Source organism: Abramis brama (assembly GCF_963993115.1).
Source record: "Abramis brama genome assembly, chromosome: 3".
Taxonomy (NCBI): domain Eukaryota; kingdom Metazoa; phylum Chordata; class Actinopteri; order Cypriniformes; family Leuciscidae; genus Abramis; species Abramis brama.
The window spans coordinates 16,272,228-16,292,384 of NC_139965.1; the positions used below are offsets into that span (position 1 = coordinate 16,272,228).

Here is a 20,157-nt window from a genome sequence, read left to right on the forward strand (position 1 = left end):
TCAAATAGTGCCTTATTTAAGGATTTGGGGGGCGGTTTCGGACACAGCCAAGGAATACTACAAGGAAACTAATTGAAAACACAGGAACGTGAACTAAACTAGTGAAAACCCATTTAAACAGACAAAGAACACAGATAACCCCTTAGGTACGACCGGGCGACACAGAAGATCCTGAAGGGCAGGGCGAAGCCATAGCAACAAGCGACTGAGGTGGAGCCAGGCAAGCAAATGAGGACCAAGGCGAACTTGGAAGGAAGGAGGAGACTGCCGGAGCAAAGTGGGTGGAGGGACGAAGCACAGCTGAAGTCCCAGAAGGCGGAGCCTTAGGGACAAGAAGGCACCCGGTGGAGTCGTAGGGAGGGCGGTCCCAGGTGGAGCCCAGGGGGCGACTGCTCGACAAGTAGAGGTGGAGTTTTGGGCCTGGAGGTTCTGGGCAGAGCTAGTAGGTCCACACTCCAGGGCTGGGCTTGCGAACATGAGCCCAAGGGCAAATCCAAGTAGATGTGTGAACTCAGTGTAAGAGGAGCTGAAGGGCTGTGAGGAGGCTGAAAGAATGGGCAGTGCAGGCAGGGGTTCACAAAAAGTTTTCTTGGACGATACAGAACAGACATAAATTTTCCCTCTTTGGTCGACACAGACTAGTGAAAAACTACTGAAACCCCACCCAAACAGACAAAGAACACAGATAATCCCTTAAAACAAGCTTTTTTAATATTCATAAAAAAATAAACATTTGTTAGAGGAAGAAGATCAAATCTCACCTATTTTAGCATTTATTCTCTTTATAGAATGTACCTGTAAATATTATTAGTAGTCAAATATAGATATGTTCTGTGAAGACTAAAAATTATTAATTGATTACATTATTATTTATAATTTTAGGTTGAGAACAAATAAAATGTTCACGTTTTGGAAAAATGGGAAGTATGTCATCCAGGTACACTTTACATGGATCAAACATTTTTGTCTACAGAATTAATTTAAACTGTGGTTGGAAGCACTCTGCACTTAAAACTGTGTCAAGTCCAGGAAATGAGCATGATTTGCTGACTTCATGAAAATCATGTGATCTTATCAGGTATAAGTGCATATAACAGTTAACTCTGTGTGAGCTACTGTACTTTTCTTAGCCTGAGCACAGAATGATCTGGATGAAGATAAAATGGACAAACAACTTTGTGTGATGATCTTCATCTTGTATGAAATCTGTAAGTGCCATTTCAATAATATTCACATACATTTAAGAAATAATGTTAATGCTTTTCTAAAGATCTAAAGTTTGTAATCTTTTAACAGTTGAGACAATTAATGGAAACATCATACAACTGGATTCGGTTTTATTAGTTCATGAAGGAGATACAGTGGTATTGTCCTGCTCCATTTCAACAAAACAAATAAGTCTGGCTTCATGGTACAAGCAAGTCACCGGAGAAGAACCACGTCTCATCGCTTCCTCACTTCTCCATTCATCAGAAAGCCAATTTCACAATGAATTTGACAATAGTCATTTTGAAGTGTCAAGAGAGACTGGCACTTTTAATCTGAAGATCATGAACACCGTACAATCAGATTCAGCCACATACTACTGTACAACATCTTTCACTAATATCATTAACTTTGGAAATGGCACTCGTCTGGTTATTAAAGGTGAGTCAGTGCATGTCTCCTTCATGTTAAAGTGTTTATAATGATGATATTGGGAATAAAACAGTTATTTATACAAAACATCATCCATTCTAGGAGCAGAAACCAGCAAACCCACTCATCTGCAGCTGCCCAAGCTTGAACTAGTTGAGTCGGCGGTAAATGAGTCTCTACAGTGTTCAATCCAAAACCAGTTCATGAGTGGTGGAGGTGAACATCGTCTCTACTGGTTCAGACATGGATCAGGAGAATCTCCTTCAGGATCCATTTATATTCATGGAAACACAAGTGATCAGTGTGTGGAGAGCTCTGAAGCTGACTGTCTTTCACCGACATGTGTGTACAACCTCCCAAAGAAAACGTTCAGTTCCTCAGATGCTGGAATTCACTACTGTGCTCTGGCCACATGTGGAGAGGCTTTATTTGGACATGATCCTAAACTGAATCCTGGTAAGTTTGAGCATTTTATTATTTCTTCGGTACATATATTTGAAAATGGCATGTTTTTAGTCAAGAGTTTTGTAAGAGTTGAACAGAGAAAACAGACCTAAATAATGTTCTGCTTACAAAAATATACAACCAAAAAACTATTTTTCTTCTCAAGCTTTAGACTCAAATGAGAGCCAGAAAATACAATTCATTCAAATCGGTCTTGCAGCAATACTGGCAATAAGTCTTACAATCAACATACTGCTTTGTTGCTTGTGGAAAAATGGTAAGAATTTTGATTTACTTATCTGTAAAGAGCATCATTTATATTAATATTGTTACAAAATAGTGTAAGAATTACCCTATCAATAGTGTATTTTTGTTTGATTATTTCCTTAATAAAAAAAAAAAAATGCTGTAATATTTGAATATTTATTTAAGGCCATGTGTAAGCAATGCCGTTCTCTCTTTTAAAGATGAATTCTCAAAGTGTAATATATCTCTATTTAAAGCAGGGAGAAAATCTCAACAAATACAGACTACTGATGGGGATGATAATGATGATGTGTCAATAAATCAGGTAATCGAAAACAGATTAAAGCCACTGATAATGCATCTACAATGAGTGATATGATAAATAACTCTGTGGAAATCTGCTTTTTCTTTAGAACAGGGAATTGACTTACGCAACTGTACTAACCGGCAGCAAACACTCAAGAGTGAAGAGGATGAGCATCCCCGAAGACACGCTGTATTCTGGTTTAGCATGTCAACAGCAAAGCTGAAAACTACTTTATATTACCATATTTGCCAGCATTTAGTTCTATTGCTCTGTGTGCACAGATATTTACTTCCCCTTCCAAAACAACAACAAAAGCATAGCAGATTTACTTTAACTTTTTTGGCACTAGTAGCCTATAGCAACAAAAACTGCAAAAGCACACTATGAGAAGTACAGATATGATAATATCATCATAAATATTTGCTTGTCATCTGATTACTTGCGATTAGCTACTATTGTCCAGCAACCTTTTTTATTTTATTTGTATTGTTTTGTATATGTTTATATGTGGGTGAGGCTATGTGCAAAGGACGTGCAATTTATGCATGTTCTGGAATGCATGTTCTACAAATACATGTTCTGGAAAATAAAGGTATGATACAAAGTGCTAAAGGCTCCTTTTTAGTTTGAATGTTCTCACAAAATACGATAGCAACAAACGCCACAAAGACACTATCCTAAACGCCAGTTTTCAACATTTTTCTTCTCATTCAAGTCAAGTCACCATTATTTTTTATAGCACTTTATATAATAGAAATTGTTTCAAAGCAGCTGCACAATAATAAACAGGATTTAACAGAATTACTGATGCAAACTTCATCAACTATGAGACAAATTCAAATTCTGCTGTAAAGCAGCTGTAGCGAGATAATAGTAATAGTCATTCACGTCACAAGGTTATTCTCATACAATAAAATAATTATGTAAAATGAACGTTAAAAGTGATTGAAATAATTATGCTATGATACAACATTTTGATAATATGGTAGGCTACGATATTTGCTATTATATTCTATTTTATTTGCAATTACATTCATGTTTTTTTATTTATTTAAATTTCAAGCTGATTTTATAATTTCTTCTCACACAAAAGGTAGGTTATTGCACAATAAATATTCAATAAAAATGAATATATACTGTATAATTGATCATCAAATATATTTTTTGGGGAAAAAATAAATAAAATAACACATTCCTTTAGAATGGACTTTATACTTGGATATTTCCGACTTCCCACTTCTGTAGTCGAGATTAGCCTACAACTTACGAGCTTTCGCATTTAAGTGCTTTGTAGTAGGAAATAACAGGAATCATGGCCATGAACACCAGGTTTATTCTTGCCTATTTATTGGGGAAATCGCACTAAAGCCAAAATGATATTTAGCGTCATTCACTGACAACAATATAAACATTCACCTCGCTGTCTAGATAGTCAGCTTGCTGCTGATTTTGGAATTTCGGTCAAATTCAGGCTATTTTCGCTGTACAATACCCAGACAGCAACGTAGTGTCGGCCCAGATCCGGCCTACATCTTGTACAAGTGGATTCCACACGATCCAGATGTGGGCCGGATCTGGGTCGACACTATGTTGCTGTCTGGGTACGCTTTAAATGATTATTCATATAAATATGAACCAATTTCACGAGAAGACAAGGCGATGTGGCTGTTGTGGAAGAAACTAATAGGCCTACCTGTCTCAGAAGCAATCATTTCCCTCTCCGCCATGTTTAAAGTTTATGGACCACCCACCTATCAAAATTATTCCCGAGCTTCCCAGTGGTAATTACGACTCGAGAGGGCTTTCATGTCCAATTTCTAACAAGGAAACTACTTTTTATGACAATCCCTATAGGCCTATAGCACGTCAAAACAGCATTAGTCCCATTGAGGCAAAAACTTTTCTTTACTTTCTCAATATACAAATGCTTGTTTTGACATTATTTGAAAAGTGGTGATTTTACAAGTCATAAGTAACATTTCCCATTAAAACCTTGAAAAGACTGTATTAGTATATATCAATAAATTTTTGAGAAGAAACAATTCAAATCAATATTAAAAATTAGAAAAATAAATGGCTTTAAGAATCAATTAGCCTATCTAAACTAACAGATCTTGCACCAACATCCAAAAACCACAAAGTGGCAGCAGAGACCATATATTCAGTGCAAAGGGCCTACAGATGAGTTACATTCATATAGGTTTAGGTATTGTATATTAATGACAGATTTGTAGTATCTGTTCAAAATCAAAACAACATAAACTCTGATTTTGGAACATGCAAACTCTAAAAATCTACAATCCACAAATCTAAGCCTATGTGAGAAAACAGGGGTGAATACAGTGGCTGTGGTAAAGAAAATGAGGCCATCAAGACAGATAACATCTAACACAAGATAGACTAAAGGGCAGCAAGAGTAAACTCTCAAAAACACTGAGCTGAGATTAACAGATAACATTGTCAATATGATAAAATTAGAGTTGAGATTATGTATGTGTGCACAGGACTATTTGACACTGAATCATTAATTACATCTGTAATTATCGCATCCTTTAAATAAAACCAGTCACTGTAAAAGAGAGAACACAACTGTTAAGATAATGAGGCCAGGTTTGTATTTTAGCACTGCATGAATCTAATCTGCGGTTGCAACTGTGTCAGGTCCAGGAAACGGGTAATAGTGTTAACAGAACAGAATCATGTGACAGTGCAGTACTTCAAGACATTTGTTATAGGCCACAACATTATATAACTTTGGTTGAGCTTCTGTTCCCAGACTGAATTAGGAAAATGGATAAAAAAATGTGTGTGATGGTTTTACTCTTAACGGAAAGGTGTAAGTGTATATTTCAATAATTATAATTTTTCTAATAAGTCTGATATCAATGTTTCGTTTTAGTTGTTTGATGCACAATGTTAATTCTTTTAAAGTGGTGGGACTATATGGAATAATCATACAACTGGATTCGGTTTTATTAGTTCATGAAGGAGATACAGTGGTATTGTCCTGCTTCATTTCAACAAAACAAATAAGTCTGGCTTCATGGTACAAGCAAGTCACTGGAGAAGAACCACGTCTCATCGCTTCCTCACTTCTCCATTCATCAGAAAGCCAATTTCACAATGAATTTGACAATAGTCATTTTGAAGTGTCAAGAGTGACTGACACTTTTAATCTGAAGATCATGAACACCGTACAATCAGATTCAGCCACATACTACTGTACAACATCTTTCACTAATATCATTAACATTGGAAATGGCACTCGTCTGGTTATTAAAGGTGAGTCAGTGCATGTCTCCTTCATGTTAAAGTGTTTATAACGATATTGGGAATAAAACAGTTATTTATACAAAACATCATCCATTCTAGGAGCAGAAACCAGCAAACCCACTCATCTGCAGCTGCCCAAGCTTGAACTAGTTGAGTCGGCGGTAAATGAGCCTCTACAGTGTTCAATCCAAAACCAGTTCATGAGTGGTGGAGGTGAACATCGTCTCTACTGGTTCAGACATGGATCAGGAGAATCTCCTTCAGGATCCATTTATATTCATGGAAACACAAGTGATCAGTGTGTGGAGAGCTCTGGAGCTGACTGTCTTTCACCGACCTGTGTGTACAACCTCCCAAAGAAAACGTTCAGTTCCTCAGATGCTGGAGTTCACTGTGCTCTGGCCACATGTGGAGAGGCTTTATTTGGAAATCTTCCTAAACTGAATCCTGGTAAGTTTGAGCTTTTCAACATCGCATAGCAAATATCAGCCCTACAGTGCATAGTATGTGTTATACAGTATATGAAATATTGTTTCTCATGATTTAGACAACTTCAAGAGCCAGAACACTCAATTAATCTTTATAATTGGCCTTACGGTGCTGCTGACATCAAACGTTACGATCAATATTCTGCTGTGCTGCATGAGGAGGAAAGGTAAGTGCTTGTTTGAATTCTTGCTTCTACAATCAACAGTTTGTTAGTAGTAATTCCATGATCTACTGAGAAGTTTAAATATTCTGCATACTTTTTTTAATATAATATTTTCTTTGTCAGATGTCCTATATTAGAATTAGATCATTTATATGAGGGCTAACCATTGTGTGTTTTATTATAGAGTCTATCAATGCAATAGACAGCAAATATCAGCAAATCCAGATTACTGATGATGATGTGTCAATAATTCAGGTTTGTCAAATGAAACTCTCCAGATGTAAAACCACTTATAATACATTAATGATGATTTATCACTATAATTTTGTGGAAGTTAAAATTATATTGTCTGGAATGTTCTTTTTTTTTGTGTAGTATAAGGAAGTGAACTTTTGGCCTTCACCCATCACCACCAAACACTCGAAGAGTGAAGAGAAACAACAGATATGATATTCGGGTTCAAAACCATGTCAAAAACAAAAACACAAACCGGCTGCATATTAGCTAGTATTATTCAGTAATAACCATCATTTCATTTGAGCAATTCTGAAAATTATTTTTGATCAGTAATTATAGTTATTAATGGGCTGATATATTGTAGTGACTAAAAAAACAGTCAAAATAAATATTTTCCTCAATATCTTATTGCAATAATTACATGCTGCATGTATAAACATTATTTGCTTTGTTCATGTGATAAACATTAACATCTACAATAATTTAAACATTCTATGCGTTCTGTCTATGCCACCACTGTACAATTAGGCTACTTTTGTTCTTATAAATGTATTCATAAATAAAGGCATAAATAAAGTACTTTCCATATGAATTGCTGTGTTCTGTGTGTTTTTGCTGTGTTGTGAACTAGAAGTTGAATAGATCCAATGATCTGAAATCACCAGGTGGCAGTAGAGACCACGTGGCAAAAAAAAAAAAAGAAGAAAAAAAAAAGATTTATTAATGCAGGACTGAATGTAGGCTAATTGTTAGATAAAATATTATTACTGCTTAGCTAAAAATGGAAAATTCAGCATTTAAAGCATGCCATAAGGTATAGGGTTGGGCAATAGGCTATAGCCAAAAATCTGTATTTTTGGGCTAAATGGCGATGTATGGTATAATCACAGTATTTACTTTTTTTCTATTTGAATGAAAAAAGATCTGAATATATAATAATAATAATAATAATAATAATAATAATAATAATAATAAATCATATCCTGATCAATATTCTACAATGTTCATATTGAAGGCTATGAAAACAAACAAGGTGAATGTAGTAACCTTGCAGTATCTATTATGTGCAAAAAATGGGTCAAATCACATTATGGGCCCTATCTTGCACCCAGCGCAATTGACTTTGTACACCGGCGCATGTATCATTCCTATTTTGCACCCGCGCAAAGCGCGCTTTTCCCTCCACAGAAGCACGTCGCTAAACTAGGGAATGAACTTGCGCTCCCTGGGCGGTTCAGCGCAAAAAAGGAGGCGTGTTCCGGCGCATACACTTTGATTCTCTCATCTACACAGAAGCAGCAGTTTTCATTTTTGCAAATCATACATTATTATGATAGATAGATAGATAGACAATTTATTATAAAAGCATACATCTAGCTTACACATTTACCCAAATTATCATACACCTTTTTAACCGAAGTTAATTTGGGTGGGTTTCTCCATCCCCAACGTCCCTGACGAGAGCGTTGCTCTCCTTGGCTGTGAACCGCTCCTGGCGCGCGTCTGGCGCGCGTCTGCGTGCAAATCCGCCGTTATAATAGGAATCCGCTTTAGAACAAAGCGCGTCTGCTCTTAAAGGGAATGTGAGATGACGCTCTGATTGGTTTATTTCACGTTACGCCCAAACCACACCTATGAATAATAAAGCTACTTCAGACCAACCCATTTTAGATTTGCGCCGGGCGCAAGAGTAATTTATCCCGCTGGGAAAATAGCAACAGCGCCAAGACCCGCCCACAAAGTTACTTGCGCTTTGCGCTTTGACACTTGCGTTTCAGATCGTTAAAATAGGGCCCTATATTCTAACATTGTATCATTACAATCTAAAAACAAAATAATTATTTTTAAAGAAGATGTTAAATTCGCTAAACTAAAAATGAAAATAAATAGCCTAAAACCAAAACTGCTATCATAAAAATACACTTGTAGGTTTGAAATTCTATAGGCCTAGCACATTTATGTTCACCAACAACAACAAATATTCAACAACAAATATTTTAGCAAAATATATTTATATTTTAGTGTTAACATCAGTCAGAATTACTGCGCTATTGTACTCCGTCTGTTTGACGCGCATGCACGCGGCGGCGCTCGTTCACAGAAGTTTAGCTTGCAGAAGGCTCGTCCACTCTGACAGCAAAATGGAAATTTTTTGCTTGACTTTCTAACATATATGTCCGTGAAATGTAAGTTATGCACTGAGGAAATTACTGGATGTAACTTCAGCTTAAAGATTATTAATAGAGGTATTTTGTCCCCACCAAAGAAAGAGTTTTGGAACAACTTGAGGGTGAGTGAAGGTCCTTTCACACAGGACGCGACATTCGCAAGTGTCTAGTTAATTTTCAATAGGAGACGTGCGGAAAGCGGCAAAACGCTCATGCACCCAAAATGCTGCCACTTTCACAAGCGGCTTTCACAATATTATTATATTTCACAATATAAAAATATTTTATCTTTTTGTGAGGGGCAGCGGCTGTGTCCGCTTTAACCAATCATCGAACAGGTTATTAATGACCAATCATAGAACATTTTACTTGGGACTTATATTGGGACTACTTTAACTTATATCAGAGTGCTGAAAATATAAATATTATTGTTAAATAATGAATGATAATAATTAATAATGATGACCCCACCACCACAGAAAAAAAAAAAAAAAAAAAAAATTCTGTTAAGATATATTTATCTATTTGTTTTGTTGATGATTGTAACTTCCACTACGAGAGAAAGCAGCAGCCGCTCAGTGATTCCACCGCTTGCCGCAATATTTTCATTTTTGGGTGAACTATCCCTTTAAGAATTCTTGTTAAATACCAACAAAATGTGCACTAGTCCTTTTTAAAGGGAACTGTATCTTATACAAGCACCAGGGTCCACCATTTGAGTTTACAGAATAAAAACAACATAACACATAAACACATTTTAACAAATGCACATTACATGCACATCCATTTTAATTTAGTAAATGCAAATGAAGCATAGGCTACCATGCAAGTAATATGTGATTCATAAGGAAACTGTAAAACAGAATATTTCATAAGTTCCAAAGTTGACCTGAAAAGAACAACGCAGAGTCTAACAACATACATTCATTAATCCACATAAAATCAATGAGCACACAAACACAAACTACCTTTCTTTTCCCACAATTATCCTTACTATGCCAAAGAAATGCATATATCTAACGATAAACAGTACAAAGCCATAATAACACTTAAACATACAAAGACATTAAAATATGGACACTTACATACACACACACACACATATAGCAGAGATAAATTCATTGCGGTAAAAATGATCAGACTATACTCTGGGTTTCATTATCAGAGGATGAAAGTCAACTCATAAAATCTAGGAGAAATTACCAAAATTATTCTGACAAATTGAATTAAATTGATGTTATAAGATCATGATGAAAATATTTGTGTCGAAGTGAAATGCTCCTCTCTGGATGTTACTGCTGTGATCTGACCTGAGCGTACAGAGACTGCTCCTGAATGACCTTTGATTTGGTCCTTCTAGTGTTCAGAGGTTTCTGACCAAAACTAATGGATGCGTAATTCATGCTGGCTTCATTCTAAAATCAAGAGAGAAAAGAATCTCCAATTATGAGAGGAAAATTACACATGATGTGGCATAATATACACCAAAAGTTTTAAAAACCATGAAAAAATATATATTATCTAATATTAAATTAATAAGACAGATACATTGATAAAGATTTGGAAAATATCTAAAATGGAAGATAATTGTGTACTTACTTGATTCTCTTGAGGTTTGGGCACTTTGGGAAATTAAAAAACAGTCTTGTCATTATAAATGATAATTCAATTTCTACAACATTTTCCTTTACAATAAAAATAATAATTTTATTCAGAAAGTCCTACCTTTATTCTGACCCCTGAATAGTTTTATTCCCAGAAAAACAACAAGAACAAAAAATATAATGTTTGAAACTCCAAGAGCAAGAAGAGTTGGATTCACATCACCACTCACTGAAACAAAATTAATTTGATCTTCTTAGAAAACATTTTTTAGATAAGTTTGGTATCATGTACTCTAGTATATGAATCAAATGCTTTTCCAGATAGGAGATAAAGCTAAACATTTCAACAGTTCAAGCCAGACATTTGCATTTCACCTTACCTCTAAAATTGAGTTGAGTTCCTTCTCCAAACAGTATCTCTCCACATGCGGCCACAGCGCAGTAGTAAATCCCAGCATCAGAGTCACTGATGTTGCTCTTGAGGAGATTGTAGACGCAGCTCTGCGTTTGAGACTCACTGCTGTTCTTACACTGACCATTTCTCTCTCCTTTGGTGTAAAGGACTCCTTGAGAGTCTCCCAAGCTTTGTCTGAACCAGTAGACGCTGTGTTCTCCAGCACAACTCTCACTGAAGATGCTGCACTGCAAATTCACTGAATCCCCTGGATGAAGCGTGTCTATCAAAGACTGCTGAAGAGCTGTGTGTCCAGCTTGAAATGAAATGACATAAAATGACATAAAAATGACATTGAAATGACATAAAAGAAACAGAAATAGTAAGGACAAAAAAAAAATTAAAAAAAAAAAAAAAAATTAATATGCCTATAAATCAAACAAAGCTAAAATAACAAGCAGTGCAACTTACCTTTGAAAAATAATCTAGTGCCTGCACCCATTCCAATGCTGAAATATGATGCGACGACACAGTAATATGTTGATGAGTCTGAAGGCTTTGTCTGTAAAATGATCAGATTAAAATGATCATCTCCATTGATAACATTAAAACGACTCATTTTCTCAAAGTCCTTATTCCAGCTGGGTTGTTGATTTAAATATAAAGACACAATTTGTATGAATCTTCCATCAGCCGTCTGTTTAAACCATGCTTTTGTCGATTGCAGAAGTTTTGAAAAGCTGCAAGTAAGATTCACATCCTCTCCAGCTCGAACTACTTTTACATCTTCCTGAACAACATCCACATTAGAGGACACATCAGAGGAGCAGACTGCAAAATCAAGCACACAATAGTAACATTTAGAGTTGAAAGTGTTAATAAATAAATAAATAAATAGGTTACTTGTTTAATGTTTAAAAAGTAATTTAGGTATATTTACATATTGTTGAGGAAAGCAAAAAAATTAAGAAATATCTCATGATCAATCCTCTTCCAAAATTATCCTCAGGCTTTGAATTCCCCTGAAAAAGCAAACGAATGAGCCACACCATCACACACGCTAAAGAATAAGGGTAGATCACTAGACTGTGTCTTTACCATGTGTCCATCTGTCTCTGCTTCAGTCAACTGAGGCACATGTGCACTTTCACCTTAACTTTTCTGCTTTCACACGTTGTCACCACATCAAAATGTCTAAAAAAAAGTCTAACCTAACCATCTTTCCATTGCTCCAAAAAAATCTCTTATTTAGATAGATAGGTGTTATTAATACTACTGCTTAGTAAGTTGGCTTCTCTCTAAACTATGTGGTTAATATGTTGTTTTATTGCTAATGCTTGATGTGGTTTGACAAAGGGAAAAAAGCAGGAAATAAGATGTTAAAAGCAGCATGTAACCAGAAGACAAATCTTTAAAGGGCCTCACATGAAAGTTATTTTTTACTGATGATGAGCATCCAAATATGATCAAGTTGAACTATTCTGGATTGGTGAATACATGATTATGTATACATCTAATGCATACATGTCACGATATGCTGATCAGTAAACACAATGGAGAGTACAATATAGTTTTTAATAAACTGAAACTCAGAAGAATACAGGAACAGGAATGAGAACCACTAAACAAAAATACTACGTTAACACACGACAAAACATTGAGGAGAACTAAGGGCTTAAACACACAAGGAGAGGTAATGAGAAAACTAAATGAACAACAGGTGGATGTAATGAGTAACCAAGGGAACAAACTGACACACACTAGAAAACTAGTGGTGCATTCCATGGACTGTAAAGTGGACATCACAGGGTACTCCATACAAAACCATTGATTAAGAACACATTTACACATACTTAACCAAATCATATTTTTTTTTCATTATGAATGACAGTTATTGTACAGCTTCAATTAATAGCTGCAATAGTCAATTAAATATACAAGTAGTCTAAAAATGTTTTATTATATTTATTAGATACATAATGTTTTTGTATATGTATATTATATGATTTTGATATGATAAATTTGAAAGTAAAGTATAATGTTTTTTATATTATATCAATATTTATGTTATAGCATAATCTGTGCGACCCCGTCATTGTCTTTCTTTGATGATGGTGTAGGGAGTTCCACATTTTCAGCAAAGTCCACTTCAACGGATATCCCGTGCTCAGGGAGTAGGGAGCTGTTGAACACTGCGTAGGGACCCTGTTAATCGGAACGCACCTTAGGTCAACTCACAATGACAGGGAACACAGGTTAACAGGAACAGGGAAAACTGAAACAAAACACAATGAAATTACCTAGTTCTGGCATGAAACACTAGATGGCGCAGGCTGAAAAGTCTGACTCATTTGGTAACGATCACATGATTATCTACATAGCACAGCTGATTGGTTGCTGTTGCATCAGCGTCCAATGAGCTGCGGCTCAACATTCAAACAAATACCAGTGTGTTGCTGTTAGCACTAAAAGTATGCAGTGCACTTTCAGAATGGCAGTGCGCTTTGCATCTGGAATCAACATCTAAGATAAGTGACTGATGTTTTATTCCACATCTCTGCGCATATTATGTAGGGTGACCACCGTCAAACAAACCAAATGTGGGACGATTATAAGTTTGAGTGGGACAATGTGGGACATGTTACCAACACTAAAACATAACCTGAAACTGTTATATAATGTTTAATAAAGACATTTGTATTCTGCCTTTCAGCTGATAAAAGTTCTTTGTTCTTTAGTCCCTTCCAGAAAAGACCATTACATCACAATGTAACATAGCATGTCTTTATTTTACGTCATTTAAATTCACTGAACTAAATTTACATCACTGAAACAGTTCTGACCAAGTCCAACTAAAATCCTACAAAAATAAACAAAGAACAAATACAATATAAAACAACATGAAATTAAATCATTGACAGTCTTATATATTAAGAATAGGCCTATATTAAACCAAAAACTCAACATTTTTTAGAAAGGATGTGAATTAAAACAACCACAGCAGGCAACAAGTTGATAAATTCTGTTAAATTAAAATTTTAATTGACCGAATTATCCATTTGTTTTCTGACAGGGAACACATGGAATGAATCACCGGTCCACATTTTGATTGACAGCCGTCACAATCTACTAGTGACCGTGTTTACTCCTTTCCTTTCAACCATTGGATAGGATTTAAAAAACAGCTGTTGTATTTGTACTTATGACGAAGCACTGTTAAATAAAGGTGAAAAACTACGCCGCAAAAAGAATAAATAAAATGCTTTCTTAAAAAAAGTCGATTCAGATGCTTGTGTGTTCGCGCCATGCTAAAAGAACAATCAATGTTAAACTAAGCATCATGTTTATAGTCTTGTTTGTATAGTCATGTATAATTATAGTCATTTTTATAGTCTTTACTAAGCATAAGTTGGAGCGCTATGCAGTTGTGTCTATGCAGCAGAAAATGGTCTATTGTTTGTATTTCTGTGAGTAAATGCTGTCTATGGATGAGAAGGTTAAAGTAAAATAAGCATTCACATTCAATGGGATTACATGTTAGCAGAAAAAATATATATATTTCAAGGGTAATATTTCATTACCTATGCTAACATGTTTATCGAGCGTCAGAGCACGCTGTCATTCGTTATCGCTCCTAATGGCTTTTCATTGATCAAACAAGAGTATAAGGGTTATGTAGTCATTATCAAATGACTTTATTGATGATACTTGCTCAGGTGGTTGCTGGGTTCCTATCTCTATCAGCTTTCAACGTCATATTGTTCACAAGAACACATAGCATGCATTTCTAGTGTTAAGCCGGTCGGCAAGGTAGTCGACAGAGATGCGTGGATGGCCTATTATTTCATCCGCAACCGCATCACAAAACTCATCATCCATCTGCCATCCATCCGCACCAATGTTTTTTGACCAATTTTCAAAGACGCACCCGCCAGCCATTCTCTGATTGTTTTAAGGTCTATGGGTGATGCAAGGCACTGCTGACGCGAGCCACGAGGCTAAAAAGCTCTTGCCTGTTCTAGAAAGGACACTGATCCAATGCAGCAGAGATAAAAAATAACACAAAAAATAAATAAATAGCCTAAATAAAATGCACATCAGCAAACCTGACCTTACCTGACTTGGCTACTGTACGATTTTATCATTGTAATAAAAAACGCAATTTGGCACATCATTTTAACATGCTGCTATTTAGCCTACTACTAATTAATGCCTATTGCACTTTATTTGTTAGCAAAAAGAAAGCTTGAATAAAATAACAAGTCATTCACATTATAGGCTAATTAACTCACTGTCATGTCAGGGTGACGACTAGGACGAGCCTGTTCTGTAGCGAATTGCACCCTTACAGAGAGACTCAGGAAGAGGTTGCAACTTTAGATGCACCAGGACGTAAGTGGATACATTGATTCAACTAATCGACTTTCATGTACTGTCATGTTTAACTTTTACACAAGTTGACACAGTTCCCTTGAGGTCTTTATAAGACAGCTGTGACATATTTTGGTCAAATAGTGTTCAGTGCTCGTCTGTGCAGCCAACGACAGAACAGTTTGCTTGCTTTGCTCAAACTTTTGCCATTGTGTTAGAACTGGTTACACTGTTGTCGCTTGCGAAAACCAAATGGCGCGCCGTGGGTGGAAACGTACAGATTAAGGGGCAGTAATATTATAATAAGATCCCCTTCCTACATCAGAATCAGATCTCATACCAATGATCTACAATCACTAGGTGGCAGTAGAGACCATGTTGAATTCAACAGTCAGCAAGTTTGTCTTTAGAGAAAGAGTCTTTCTTGTTAAAGACTAACTAAATGCTAACTAATACTTTGCCATGGGGAACTATACCCTATACATGCACCAGGATCCATCATTTGAGTTAACAATAAAAACAATGCAATGAAACATCATTAAAAAAAAGACACATTTGATCAAATGCACATAAACAGGCTATTAATTTAGTAGATGCAAATGAAGCATAGCCTACTTCACACAAGTGATTCATAAGGAAACTGTGAAACGGAAATTCAAAAGTTGCTCAAAATGAACAGAGTCTAACAACATTCATTAATTCATTAACAAAAAATATAAATGAGCATACACACACACTACTTCTCTTTTACAATTATCATTATCCTTACTATGCCTAACAAATTAATATAGCTATACAACAGTGCAAAGCCAAAAAAACACTTAACATATAAAATGCATTCAAATATGGCCACCAACAGCTATCATCTTGCAATCCATATTTTTATTTACATTTTTACTTTTTTTACACTGTTAGCTACTGATATTTAAAGTTACATTTTCAGAGCATTTAACAATTAACTGACACTTAAATGCTTGAAATAAAGGACAGGCATTATAGATTCAAGTTCAATTTATTTTATTTTATTTTTAAATCGCATTAAAAACAGCAACAAGGCTGACCAAAGTGCTGTACATTAAAAAAAAAGAACCGTAGACCATTAGTGACCAAAATATTCAACCAAATTAAATGTATTGTCTTCAAATATGTTGTTGTAAGATCATGATGAAAATATTTGTTGAAGTGAAATGCTCCACTAAACCTCTGGATGTTACTGCTGTACGTGAGCGTACAGAGACTGCTCCTGAATGACCTTTGATTTGGTCCTTCTAGTGTTCAGAGGTTTCTGACCAAAACTAATGGATGCGTAATTCATGCTGGCTTCATTCTAATATCAAGAGAGAAAATAATCTCCAATTATGAGAGGAAAAAATACACATTATGTGGCATAATATACACCTAAAGTTTTTAAAAACCATGAAAAAAAATATATTATCTAATATGAAATTAATAAAACAGGTACATTGATAAAGATTTGGAAAATATCTAAAATGGAAGATATTTGTGTACTTACTTGATTCTCTTGAGGTTTGGGCACTTTGGGAAATTAAGAAACAGTCTCATTATAAATGGTAATTCAACATTTTCCTTTACAATAAAAATAATAATTTTATTCAGAAAGTCCTACCTTTATTCTGACCCCTGAATAGTTTTATTCCCAGAAAAACAACAAGAACAAAAAATATAATGTTTGAAACTCCAAGAGCAAGAAGAGTTGGATTCACATCACCACTCACTGAAACAAAATTAATTTGATCTTCTTAGAAAACATTTTTTAGATAAGTTTGGTATCATGTACTCTAGTTTATGAATTAAATGCTTTTCCAGATAGCAGATAAAGCTAAACATTTCAACAGTTCAAGCCAGACATTTGCATTTGACCTTACCTCTAAAATTGAGTTGAGTTCCTTCTCCAAACAGTATCTCTCCACATGCGGCCACAGCGCAGTAGTAAATCCCAGCATCAGAGTCACTGATGTTGCTCTTGAGGAGATTGTAGACGCAGCTCTGCGTTTGAGACTCACTGCTGTTCTTACACTGACCATTTCTCTCTCCTTTGGTGTAAAGGACTCCTTGAGAGTCTCCCAAGCTTTGTCTGAACCAGTAGACGCTGTGTTCTCCAGCACAACTCTCACTGAAGATGCTGCACTGCAAATTCACTGAATCCCCTGGATGAAGCGTGTCTATCAAAGACTGCTGAAGAGTTCTGTGTGCTACGGCTGCATCTTGACAAAGGGACATAAAAGGGACACTTGATAGAAAAACAAGGCCAATAGTCATCCAACACAATCCCCACAAAGTATAAATAACAAGCAAGAAAATATACCTCTGACAACTAATCTAGTGCCTGCACCCATTCCAATCTTCCAGTTTGATGCGGCTACACAGTAATATGTGGCTGAGTCTGAAGGCTTTGTCTTTAAAATGATCAGAGTAAAATGTTTATCTCCTTTGGTAACATTAAAACGATTCATTTTCTCAAAGTCCTTATTCCAAATGGGTTGTTTAAAGTGTAAAGACACAATCTTTAAAGATTTTCCTTCAGCCGTCTGTTTAAACCATGCTGTTGATTCCAGAATCTCTGAAAAGTTGCAGGTTAAGTTCACGTCCTCTCCAGACTGAACTATTTTTAAATCTTGCTGAACAACATCCAATTCAGAAGTACAGACTGCAAAAGGAAGCACACATTAGATACTTTAGAGTTAAATGTGTTATAAAGTGTTAAATTGGTGAGTTGTTTAAATGTTTACAAAGCATAAGCATAGGTATATTTACATATTGTTGTGGAAAGCAAAAGAATGAAGTAATATCTCATGATCAGTCGTCTTCCAAAATTGTCCTCAGGCTTTGAATTCCCCTGAAAAAGCAAACGAATGAGCCACACCATCACACACGCTAAAGAATAAGGGTAGATCACTAGACTGTGTCCTGACTGTGACTGAGGCACATGTGCACATTCACCTTAACCTTTCTGCCTTCACACACTGTCGCCACATCAAAATGTAAAAAAAAAAAAAAAATCGAGCCCAACCATCTTTCCATTGCTCCAAAAAACGTAATTTATTAGGAAATGCATTATAAATACTATTGCTTAGTTATCCAGTTTTTAGCAATTAAGTTGGCCTCTCTGAAAACTCTGGTTAATATGTTTTTTATTGCTACTAAAAATGCATTTTGTGGTTTGACACAGAACAAAAGCAGGAAATAAGATGTTTCAAAGAAGCATGTAACCAGAAAACAATCCTTTTAAGGGCCTCATATAAAAGTCAGTGTTTTAGTAGGCCTACCAATGGTGAGCGTCCAATTAATTTAATTTAAAAATAATAATAATTTAATTAAATTTATGTTTTGAATCAAGGGGTTGGCAGATGGCAGGGCATGATCAAGTTTAAAGGGGTCCTATTATGCCCTTTTACGAAGTCTTGATTTTGTTTTGGAGGTGTACTAGAATATGCTTTCATGCTTGATTGTTCAAAAAACACATTATTTTTTTTTACTTATTTAACATTATTACAAAGGGGTCCTATTATGCCCTTTTACGAAGTCTTGATTTTGTTTTGGAGGTGTACTAGAATATGCTTTCATGCTTGATTGTTCAAAAAACTATTATTCTAGTACACCGGGGTTGGGGCTCGTATGCGAGCGCCTGGTGGTCGGGCCTCCCCCCATGGGGTCCGGCCGGGCTCAGCCCGAAGGAGTGACGTGGGGCCACCCTCCCGTGGACCCACCACCTGCAGGAGGGACCGTAAGGGGCCGGTGCTAAGTGGATCGGGCGGCAGTCGAAGGCGGGGGCCTAGACAACCCGATCCCTGGACGCGGAATCTAGCTCTAGGGACATGGAATGTCACCTCTCTGGCGGGGAAGGAGCCTGAGGTTGTGCGTGAGGTTCAGAGATTCCGACTAGAGATAGTTGGGATCACCTCTACGCACGGCTTTGGCTCTGGAACCACACTCCTCGAGAGAGGATGGACTCTTCACCACTCTGGAGTTGCCCATGGTGAGAGGCGGCGGGCTGGTGTGGGTTTGCTTATAGCCCCCCAGCTCAGCCGCCATGTGTTGGAGTTCACCCCGGTGAACGAGAGGGTCGCTTCCCTACGCCTTCGGGTCGGGGATAGGTCTCTCACTGTCGTTTGTGCTTACGGGCCGAACGGCAGTGTAGAGTACCCGGCCTTCTTGGAGTCTCTGGGAGGGGTGCTGGAAAGTGCTCCGACTGGGGACTCCGTCGTTCTACTGGGGGACTTCAACGCCCACGTGGGCAGCGACAGTGACACCTGGAGGGGCGTGATTGGGAGGAACGGCCCCCCTGATCTGAACCCGAGTGGTGTTCTGTTATTGGACTTCTGTGCTAGTTACAGCTTGTCCATAACGAACACCATGTTCAAGCATAAGGGTGTCCATCAGTGCACATGGCACCAGGACACCCTAGGCCGGAGGTCGATGATCGACTTTGTGGTCGTTTCATCCGACCTTCGGCCGTATGTCTTGGACACTCGGGTGAAGAGAGGGGCGGAGCTGTCAACTGATCACCACCTGGTGGTGAGTTGGATCCGATGGCGGGGGAGGAAGCTGGACAGACTCGGCAGACCCAAACGTACTGTGAGGGTCTGTTGGGAACGTTTGGCCGAATCTCCTGTCAGAGAGATCTTCAACTCCCACCTCCGGCAGAGCTTCGACCAGATCCCGAGGGAGTCTGGAGATATTGAGTCCGAGTGGACCATGTTCTCCACCTCCATTGTCAACGCGGCCACTCGGAGCTGTGGCCGTAAGGTCTCCGGTGCCTGTCGAGGCGGCAATCCCCGAACCCGGTGGTGGACACCGGAAGT

The 20,157-nt window shown here is 37.1% G+C and overlaps 4 protein-coding genes across 7 annotated transcripts; 2 read left to right on the forward strand and 2 right to left on the reverse strand.

Moving 5' to 3' along the window:
• The first annotated feature begins 1,093 nt into the window (after positions 1-1,093).
• Positions 1,094-3,241, forward strand: LOC311079671 (uncharacterized protein). 2 transcript variants are annotated; one of them, XM_084109301.1, is made up of 6 exons: positions 1,094-1,208; positions 1,297-1,647; positions 1,741-2,094; positions 2,249-2,359; positions 2,586-2,653; positions 2,742-3,241. In XM_084109301.1, exons 1-6 carry the CDS (start codon positions 1,163-1,165, stop codon positions 2,856-2,858), a joined length of 1,047 nt encoding a protein of 348 aa, XP_083965427.1. In that variant the 5' UTR covers positions 1,094-1,162; the 3' UTR covers positions 2,859-3,241. The 2 variants fall into 2 exon arrangements, with proteins under 2 accessions (XP_083965427.1, XP_083965428.1); XM_084109302.1 differs by having other exon boundaries at positions 2,589-2,653.
• A 2,157-nt stretch (positions 3,242-5,398) lies between these two features.
• On the forward strand, positions 5,399-7,095 carry LOC311079678 (uncharacterized protein). The gene is made up of 6 exons (XM_084109317.1): positions 5,399-5,471; positions 5,567-5,917; positions 6,008-6,358; positions 6,456-6,563; positions 6,745-6,815; positions 6,936-7,095. The coding sequence occupies exons 1-6, from the start codon at positions 5,426-5,428 to the stop codon at positions 7,008-7,010; spliced, it is 1,002 nt and encodes a 333-aa protein (XP_083965443.1). The 5' UTR covers positions 5,399-5,425; the 3' UTR covers positions 7,011-7,095.
• Positions 7,096-9,716: 2,621 nt separating this feature from the next.
• LOC311080077 (uncharacterized protein) lies at positions 9,717-12,112 on the reverse strand. 2 transcript variants are annotated; one of them, XM_084109842.1, is made up of 7 exons: positions 12,062-12,112; positions 11,904-11,985; positions 11,435-11,794; positions 10,950-11,279; positions 10,691-10,798; positions 10,565-10,587; positions 9,717-10,380 (listed from the first exon to the last, which is right to left on the reverse strand). In XM_084109842.1, the coding sequence occupies exons 1-7, from the start codon at positions 12,062-12,064 to the stop codon at positions 10,258-10,260; spliced, it is 1,029 nt and encodes a 342-aa protein (XP_083965968.1). In that variant the 5' UTR covers positions 12,065-12,112; the 3' UTR covers positions 9,717-10,257. The 2 variants fall into 2 exon arrangements, with proteins under 2 accessions (XP_083965968.1, XP_083965967.1); XM_084109841.1 differs by lacking the exon at positions 12,062-12,112 and having other exon boundaries at positions 11,904-12,048.
• Positions 12,113-16,021: 3,909 nt separating this feature from the next.
• LOC311080462 (uncharacterized protein) lies at positions 16,022-18,339 on the reverse strand. 2 transcript variants are annotated; one of them, XM_084110448.1, is made up of 6 exons: positions 18,110-18,339; positions 17,661-18,002; positions 17,221-17,553; positions 16,962-17,069; positions 16,848-16,870; positions 16,022-16,661 (listed from the first exon to the last, which is right to left on the reverse strand). In XM_084110448.1, exons 1-6 carry the CDS (start codon positions 18,219-18,221, stop codon positions 16,545-16,547), a joined length of 1,035 nt encoding a protein of 344 aa, XP_083966574.1. In that variant the 5' UTR covers positions 18,222-18,339; the 3' UTR covers positions 16,022-16,544. The 2 variants fall into 2 exon arrangements, with proteins under 2 accessions (XP_083966574.1, XP_083966573.1); XM_084110447.1 differs by having other exon boundaries at positions 17,221-17,559; positions 18,110-18,337.
• Positions 18,340-20,157: the final 1,818 nt, after the last annotated feature.